General features: G+C 28.9%; 1 protein-coding gene across 6 annotated transcripts; it reads left to right on the forward strand.

The window, feature by feature from the left end:
• Window positions 1–960: 960 nt before the first annotated feature.
• On the forward strand, window positions 961–8,941 carry LOC111893656 (uncharacterized). 6 transcript variants are annotated; one of them, XM_052766114.1, is made up of 6 exons: window positions 961–1,088; window positions 5,143–5,294; window positions 5,476–5,961; window positions 6,039–6,170; window positions 6,237–6,865; window positions 8,186–8,941. In XM_052766114.1, exons 2-6 carry the CDS (start codon window positions 5,162–5,164, stop codon window positions 8,801–8,803), a joined length of 1,998 nt encoding a protein of 665 aa, XP_052622074.1. In that variant the 5' UTR covers window positions 961–1,088; window positions 5,143–5,161; the 3' UTR covers window positions 8,804–8,941. The 6 variants fall into 6 exon arrangements, with proteins under 6 accessions (XP_052622074.1, XP_042753005.1, XP_023745491.1 ...); XM_042897071.2 differs by lacking the exon at window positions 961–1,088 and having other exon boundaries at window positions 4,911–5,294; window positions 6,072–6,170; window positions 6,246–6,865; XM_023889723.3 differs by lacking the exon at window positions 961–1,088 and having other exon boundaries at window positions 4,916–5,294; window positions 6,246–6,865.
• The last annotated feature ends 1,120 nt before the right edge of the window (window positions 8,942–10,061 follow it).

The raw sequence follows: 10,061 nt of genomic DNA on the forward strand, positions 1-10,061 counted from the left end.
TCCGTCTGTAAAAATATTTTAGATATTTTATTGGATTTTAAGCCCATCCCATATCTACCTATTTGGTTTTGAATTGTTGGCATTGTGATTATTTTAGTTGTAACTGGTCCTAGAATAATTTATAAAAAAAAATGTTGCATTAATTTAATGACTTTTACAGAATATGCAGTAAAGTGTTCTCAAAATTTATACTTATGGTATAGTTTTAAATCGCAATCAACAATTCTATCGTTTAGGATTGAAAAATATAATTCCAATGTTCATCTAATGATTTCACCACTTGTACATCACATTTAAATAATACTTATATTTCATTCTTCCTGAGCTGTACCTTAAGTTCCACGACTGGAGCATCTATAACGTGGTATAATAGCATTAGCTGTTTTTTAAGTTTATTGTCGGTTCCAAATTAATCTTCACAAGTTACTTTGTATCCTTTTTTTAATGTAATATCTTCTATCAGATATCTATGTGTGACAAGTTTTTAACAAGAACTAATGCAGTAGGATAATGGCTACGAGGTTGGATGCCTACTTGTAACTTTCTTTTCAATTCATGTAAACTTCACATAATTACTCATACTTATGACCTATGATTACTAAAATCTTTACTTATTTTTATTGCATTACATAGAATAGAAGTCTCCTAAGCACCACTCTATTCATAGTATGAAGTTAACCTTATCAATCTTTTTGCATATTTAGATATGAAATTTGGGAAGATGTTACACTTGGGGTTTTCTAGCATTGGTGTACTTTTGATTTTAACAATATTTTCCCACAATTTGCATTTAATTTTACATCAACTTACTCAACCATGCTATGAATTTGGAATCCTGAACAAAGTTAAAAAGCAATAAGTTTTGCTTTCCTTTGCTTAAACAATGGTTTATACCCATCATGTGCTAATGCTATAATAACTTTTTGGTGTATTTTTCCATATTCATTTCTTGAAACATGGGCTTACCAGTTGTACACATGATTTCCTTTTCTTCCCCTACAACTTGTTTGATAAATACCACACAAAGAGATATGTTACTAAGTGATCAGTAAGCAACTCCATACCAAATTGAAAAGATTCTTTCTGAGGTACATTATTCTTGTGATTTTTTTTTTTTGTTTATTACACATAACATGCTGTTTGCTTTACTATATGATATATCAGTATATGTATTCAATTTCAATTTAAACTATGTGAGAATTAAACATATGATCTATATTTATTACTATTACTTAGAGATAGCGATAACCAAATAATATAGTTTACAAAAACCTTTTAAAACACTATCTTGTTATTTTCTTACGATTATAATAATCAGTGACTATTTTCATGATTAAACCAATCATTCGCCACATGACATGATGCCACATCTACTTAATTAATTACTATATTAATGTCGATTTTAGATAGCTTTAAACTTTAAATTATAATTTTGGCTGGAAGTGTAATTAAGCTAGTATCGACATCTCCACTTCTCCATCCTCCATGCAAAACAGACAAAGAAAAGTTGTTCTTAATATTCATTAAACAATTCTTAGTGATATATATATATATATATATATATATATATATATATATATATATATATATATATATATATATATATATATATATATATATATTAAACCCCACCATGCCATCAATCGATCTCTCCTGCTCTCCACTTCTCCGGCCATCACATACTCCATGCATAGCAGACAAAAAAGTTGTTCTTCATATTCGTTAAACAATTCTTATTGATACAATCGAAGTAGCTAGAAGACATTATTTTTTTTTGAGAGCACAAAGATTAGCAAAAGTTGAAGAAAAAATAATCCGGTGAATATTATTCACTCAAAAAGTAATACTATCATCTAATTATCTCATCTAGACCAATTACAACTCAAAAGTTGTAAAAACCGTAGTGAAAAAACTGAAAATATACATATGTAAATATATGCACATGATGTGCATTTTTTAATGTGTACCTGTAAATATGCATTGTCTATAAAAAATAGTATGTTTTGTTTTGAATGTTTTGAGTTGTTATATTTTCTGGCGAATCACTTTTAAAATGCAAACTTTATTGTGAGATATTTTTTTTTCAAAAAAATATCATAAAGCAATATATATATATATATATATATATATATATATATATATATATATATATATATATATATATATATATATATATATATATATATATATATATATGTGAGAGAGATGCGTGTGTTTGTGCCGTGATATGATATTAAACAATTAAACTATATATATGTGTGTGTTTGTGTGTATGTGTGTCATGCATGATATGATATTAAACAATTAAACTGGACACATAGGTAAGATAATCTAATTAAATGGTAACCGATTGATATAATCATTATTAAATTAAAATATATTATTATAATAAGATATAAAGTATGTTACTCTAGCATATCTTTCTAATTAGGGCTGATAAAAATATATATCTGAAGTGGAAATGTCTTACTATTACCTTTTTTGTCAAAATATATTGAAAGATATTGCAAAAGTCGTAGGTGATATTAAGTCGGTTGATTAGAGAGTAACAATTATTCAATCAATGTGGTCATGTGGAGATCACTCGGGGGAATATATATATATATATATATATATATATATATATATATATATATATATATATATATATAAGGAGACTTTAATAAATTTGAAAAAAAATACAAATCATAAAATCGAACATAATATTATATCGAAGAGAAAAAAATTTGAAAAAAGAAATTGGTTTAATGATCCATGATTCAATTTTAATGATCCAATATCTTTTCTTTCAATTTTTTTTCTCTCCAATATAGTAGTATTCTCGATTTTATGATTTGTATTTTTTTTTCAATATTTTTAAGGTGTCCTTACGAATCGTCATCGAAAAAGAGTCATGAGCGGAATCGGACCAATATATATATATATATATATATATATATATATATATATATATATATATATATATATATATATATATATATATATGTGTGTGTGTGTGTGTGTGTGTGTGTGTGTGTGTGTGTGTTCAATAAATAGGGTAATACAATTTATTTTAAAATGCTGTGTTGTCATGCTTTCATTAATTTCAACATGTATTGTTCTAATATGGATTTTACAGAAAAAGTCTTCAATATATATATATATATATATATATATATATATATATATATATATATATATATATATATATATATATATAGTTTAATATTATAACATTTGAACATTTATCGTTGTTGATGATATTCATCTATTTTGTTATAAATTGTAGTGAACTTATGATATATATATATATATATATATATATATATATATATATATATATATATATATATATATATATATATATATATATAGTTTAATATTATAACATTTGAACATTTAATGTTGTTGATGATATTCATCTATTTTGTTATAAATTGTAGTGAACTTATGATATATATATATATATATATATATATATATATATATATATATATATATATATATATATATATATATATATATATATATCATAAGTTCACTACAATTTATAACAAAATAGATGAATATCATCAACAACGATAAATGTTCAAATGTTATAATATTAAACTATTTCAAAAATTGATATTTGTTTTTTAATATGATTATAATAATTTAATTCATAGTCTTTTCTTTTTGTTATTTTCAAATTTGTATTAAATTAAATGGGTTCCTACTGTACACTGTGGCTCTCTCCGATATTGTGAGGTTTGGTGATGTTATCAAATAGCCTATTTTTGACCTGAGTTTACCGATTTTGTTGCTTTGATCATTTTTAGAAAATTGCCTCGATACATACCTAATTCTAAGTATTCGACTGAGTTTTACAACATTAAAAGAAGATGTTATGACCACCTTTTATTTAGCAGGTTTAACACAAAAAAGTGAATAAACTACATATGTTTAGTTAAAAAAAAACCATTAACTCTTTATATTTGTCGAGAAACAGCCTCACCATTTTAAAACACAATTCACCAACACTTTATTTGGCTTAATTGGTATGGAATGGAGATAACACAAATTACAAGTCTTATTTTTGTGGGATTTTGAATCACTCCGATCATAGTTACAATGCTTGATTTATGTTTGAAATACTAACATGGTATTAGAATTGACTACCTAATGATGACGTCAATGTTGGTCGTGTGGCCTTTAATCGATGCAAAATGAACAAACAAACACAAAACTTGTGTATCTTTTCGTGTATATTTGAATCATCCCAATCGGAGTTACGATACTTGAGTCATGTTTGAAAGACTAACAAGGTATCAAAATTAAGTTCACGAAGACATCATCAATATTGGTAGTTTGCTGGTAGAATAATCACGAAGTTATGGGAAACACAAAACTTGTACCCAATCGATTCATTTTTTTATGGAAAATTGTGTCAACCTAATAGGAGTTACGGTGCCTAAGTTATGTTCGAAAGACTAACGCGGTATTTAAATTGAATTCATGACGATGCCATCAATGTTAGTTGTGTTGTTGCTCAGGATTGATACAAAACGAGGAAAAAAGCAAAGCACAAAACTTGTAAGCAATTGAGTCATCTTTTGTAGAAATTTGAACCGACTTAATCAGAGCTATGATGCTCGATTTATGTGGGAAACACTAAGAGCGTATTACAATTTATGTTTCTTACGATTTATTAACATCGATCGCGTTGCTAGATGGAATAGGTGCCGAATGGTAAAGGAAAAAAAATAGTGGGTTTTGCCGAAAAAGATGGTGGTGAATGATAGTTTTAAGTGGTCAAAGGTATTTTTTGAACAAACATATATAATTTAGGGGTGTTTTTTTGAACAATCATATCAAATTGACACAGTAAACATGATAAATGATATAGGAGGTCAATACTTTTTGAATTTATTATTTTCTTTTAAAGCAGCATTAACTTATCTTCCCATGATTTTTCTTTAGTTTAATTCTGTTTCTTAAACATCTTAAATACTTCCTTACCTAATCTTACATTAATTCTAAAATTTATTGCTACTTTTTGCAATTTAACCATTTTTGTATTAATATCTTTAGCATCGACTTAACTTAAACGTATATTCCGACAATATAAATCAATAGTCCATTATATTCTTTCGTGTGGGGATTTGATTTGATTAATGTTTAAAGATTTTAAAAAGACGAAGATATGAACCCCATGAACACGAACCTGCGTTCGATCAGTGAGCTCCAACATCGCCATATTCAAATTCCGATTGCTTCACATAATCAGTCACCACCGCCATTACCACTGAATCTACCTCGTTCCGATCTACTTGTTGGTAAGTTCTTCTATAGTTATTGCTACTCTCAATTTTGAAATTCAACAACAATCTTACTTCATTTTGCTGAAAATCCCTGTTTTAATCAACAATTGGCGTGATATTCATCGTTCCTGAGCTTCGAATTGAATTCTCTTATACAAATTGGTAACGAATAATTTGATTTTGGAATTATTTGAAGGAAGAAGAGACGATTACAATGAAATTTGTGTTCCGACATATAAAGCAACCATAACCGGCAATTGGAAAGCTGCGAAAATCATCCTTGACAAACGCCCTGAGCTTGTACGATTTAGCATCACTGAAAGCTACGATACTGTTCTTCACATTGCTGTAATGGGGAAATCATACTGGTTTGTGGAATATCTAGTGAGTTTAATGGAAAAGGAAGACTTAGAACTCCAAAATCAAATTGGGCAAACTGCTCTCTGTTTAGCAGCTATGGCTGGAAATGTCAAAATAGCTATGATCTTGGTGAATAAGAACAATGCGTTACTAAACATCCCTGATAGTCGAGGTATGATGCCACTTTACATGGCTGCTTTATTTGGAAAACATGATATGGTGAGGTATCTTTATCACAATTCCCAGAAATTAACTGGTGAATTTTGGACATATCACAATAGAGGTTGTGTTCTTTTGAAATGTGTAGAAGCTAATCTATTTGGTAAGTATCTTGACACATAACTATTGCATTTACATTTTCTTTTTTTTCTCATTAAGTGATTCTCAAATACTTTGTAGATGTTGCATTACAAATTGTGATGGATTGTCCAGAACTTGCTATAAATGGAAATGTACTTGGATTATTAGCTAGAAAGCCTTATGCATTTGATGCTACAAGAACTAATATTTTCTGGAGACTCAAATGTTCATGTAATAATCTCAATCTCAATCTCACACTTTCTTCTTTCTACTTATTAGCATATACTTTCTTCATAGTTTTTGCAGTGTGTCATTTAAAGATTGGGATTCCCGATATGGAAAGTCACGCCCTTCAATTACTAAGAATCGTTTGGGCAGAAATTGTGAAACTACCAAAAGCTCAAATTGATGAAATAATACGGGGCCCACCAGACCAAACTAAAGAAGATGAAAAACAAACACGCGATGAAAAGGAAAAACAAGAAACACTTTTACTACTAAGAACCATATCAGACAACGTTGCAAAAATGCCTTCTAGAATCTTTAACCTATTCAAATCCCCTTTTGATGAAAATGCAACAACTTCAAAACCTCCAAATCAAAGATACTCTTCTCGGGTGTTATTTCTTGCAGCAGAAATGGGCAACACTGCGTTTGTGGTGGAAGTTATTAGGCAATATCCACATTTAGTGCGTGAGGTGAATGATAATAACCATAGTATATTTCATGTTGCTGTGTCACATCGTCATGAAGGGATCTACAATTTGTTGTATGAGATAGGGGCACTCAGGAATTTGATAATTACGCTTGAAGATAAAAATGGGAATAATATGTTGCATTTAGTCGGGGAGAGTGCAAAGATTAATAGACTACAACATATCCCGGGAGTTGGTCTTCAATTGCATCTAGAAACACTATGGTTTAAGGTACTTTCTAGTTTCCTCTGGCTAAATGCGAGAAATAGCAATGTACTTTACATAGTTTTATAACATGAGAAATTTTTTAAAAGTACAATGATATTAGAGTAAATTACTAAAATGGTCCCTATGGTTTGGTCAAAATTACACGTTTGGTCCCTAACTTTTTTTTGCACTCGGATTGTCCCCATGGTTTGATTTTGTTGCATTTTTCGTCCCTTACATACATAAAGTTAGGGACCAAACGTGCAATTTTGACCAAACCATAGGGACGAAAAACGCAACAAAATCAAACCACAGGGACGATCCGAGTGCAAAAAAAAAGTTAGGGACCAAACGTGCAATTTTAACCAAACCATAGGGACCATTTTAGTAATTTACTCATGATATAATAAAGAGATGGGATTTTAAAAGAAATAATTTGGAAACAGAAAGTTGTCATGAGATCAAATTAAATTACAATGCTATGATAAAAAATAAAAAAAATAAAAAATAAAAAAAAAATGGAAAGTACATTGCTATTTCTTGTGTTTAGCCCATTTTAAAGAGAAAATTACTAAAATTAAGTAAAATGGTGAATGCTTTTAACAAAAATACCATTTTGTAATTTTTATTTTTTACACGAATTGGCTTTTTGAATGGTCCCCACCACACAAAAAAAAATCCTTCAAAAAAGAATAGAAAAAATCCAATGAAAAACCATGTATTGTGCAATATATGAAGACCAATTTTGCAATATATAAATTTTTTCTCTTAAAACAAAAGTTTTTGTTATCTATTTTGGGGTCATTTGTATAAAAAGTAATAAATGGTTAATATAGAAAACCCCTATATTTAGTGTTTTTTCCGGATTAAACCTCAAAAAAAAAAAATTACCTCAAAAAGACCTTGTATTTTTTCATTTTTTTCCGAAAAAGCCCTCAACTTTGTATTTTTTCCGAAAAAAACCTTCAACCTTCTAAATGTTTCCAAATAAACCCTCAACTTTTTTAGTTTTCTTCGAAAAAACCCTCACATTTTACAAATTTTTTGGCAAAAAATAACTAAAAACGACAGATCAGAAAAAAAAAAATACAAGGTCTTTTTCAGACAAAAATTTAATTTGAGGTTTAATCCGAAAAAAACACAAAATACAAGCTCTTACTCTGAGATCAACCCTAAAAAAATTTATCATGTTGTTAAAGACCTTCACCCATTTTGTTCATTTATATAAATTTCTCCATTTTAAATCCATCCAAATCATTTCATGTTCATACATATTACTTCCCATTCTCTCATAAAACAAAAAATATTCATTTAATAACAATAATGTAATATTTATGATATTAGGAAGTAGAAGCCATACTCCCTCCTCCTTTCCGAGAAAAAAAGAACGCATCGGGTCTAACACCACACGAAGTATTCAACAAAAACCACAAAGAATTATTTTCAAAAGGTGAAGAGTGGATGAAAGAAACCGCCGCCCAATTAATGGTGGTTGCATCACTCATCGCCACCATCTCATTCGCAGCCGCTTTCACATTTCCCGGTGGATACGACCAAGTAACCGGAGTCCCCATTTTCCTCAAAAAAAATCTTTCAAAAATCTTCATAATCTTCGATGGCTTATCATTTATATCCGCCACAACCTCAATCCTCTTGGTGTTATCCATTTTGGGATCCGATTATAGTGAACATGATTTCATGATTTCTTTACCCCAACAACTTATGATATGTTTAGCTTCACTTTTCATCTCTATAGCCACCATGATCCTCACTTTTCTCATCAACTTTTTGTTGCTTTATCAACATTATTCTAGATGGATACCCGTTTTTATTAGTTGTTTTGCTGCGGTTACGTATATGATATTTGGTAGCCCGAAGTTTCCTCTTTTGGGTCGGTTTTTATATGGGTCTAGGTTTCTTTTTGAAAGAGAGAGGAGAATGCTTAAGAAGCCTATATTCTAGTGATTTGTATTTATAGTATTTGTAAAGATGTGTTTTGTTTGTATAGGTTTTGTAATTAGAGCGTATGCTATGGGCTATTTGTGTAAATTAAACAAATGGTATATACTATATTACTATATAGCTTGTTAATTTGATTCATACATGTAGGTCTGGCAATTGAGTTGGGTTCAGGTTGGCGGGTTACGGGTTGGCGGATCAGAAAACATAAACTCAACCCAACCCATATAATATATGGGTTGAGGGGTTGGCGGGTCATGGGTTGGTGAGTTGGAAACCTCAACCCAACCCAACCCATATACCCGTTTAAGAATATGGGTTCACGTGTTCACAAGTTAATGGATAAAACTCAACTCATATAACACGTTTAATAAATAAACAACACATTTTAAAAAAGGAGGTTTTTTCAACATAAATTCATAAAATGATTAAAGTAATTAACATAAAAAAAAGTTTTCAACATAAATTCATAAAGTAAATAACATACAAATAAAAATGAAAAACGAAAACATTCATAAAAAGTGAATGTGTTCTTCGTTCGTGACTCGTGAAATAACGACATGTATTTTTTCTTTTTCTGATTAACGAACCGCAAATGTAAATTAGTCACATACAAATACGAAAGGAATACAAAGATACCGAATATTACGAATACGGATGTAAATCAAATTTAATATATATATATATATATATATATATATATATATATATATATATATATATATATATATATATATATATATATATATATATATATATATATATATATGAATCTTAGGAATAGTAAAGTTATCATTTTTTTGGCAAAATTAGTCCCTACACTTTGCTCCTCATTCTTTATCTATTTTGACATTTTTGGTCCTTGCAATTTACACTTTTTAGGAACCTTTTAATATTTAAAGTTTTGCCACAAAACTTTAACGGTTTGACAACTTTGATCCCTTTTCTAAAAATTTGCTAATTCCTACCCCTTTAAATCTTTAGCCGTTTTGACACTTCTGATCCTTGCAGCCAAAACTTTTCCATTTTTTTCATAAAAACATGAAAAAAAAACGGTCTAGGGCATAGCCCGACTTTTCATCCTTGCACTTTCTACGTCTGTCATATTTATCGATTCGGAAACAACATTGAAAGCTTCTGGCCCCCGCGTGGCGGGGGTAACCTTTCTAGTTTATATATATATATATATATATATATATATATATATATATATATATATATATATATATATATATATATATATATATATATATATATATAT

This window comes from Lactuca sativa, chromosome 8 (genome assembly GCF_002870075.4).
Source record: "Lactuca sativa cultivar Salinas chromosome 8, Lsat_Salinas_v11, whole genome shotgun sequence".
NCBI lineage: Eukaryota > Viridiplantae > Streptophyta > Magnoliopsida > Asterales > Asteraceae > Lactuca > Lactuca sativa.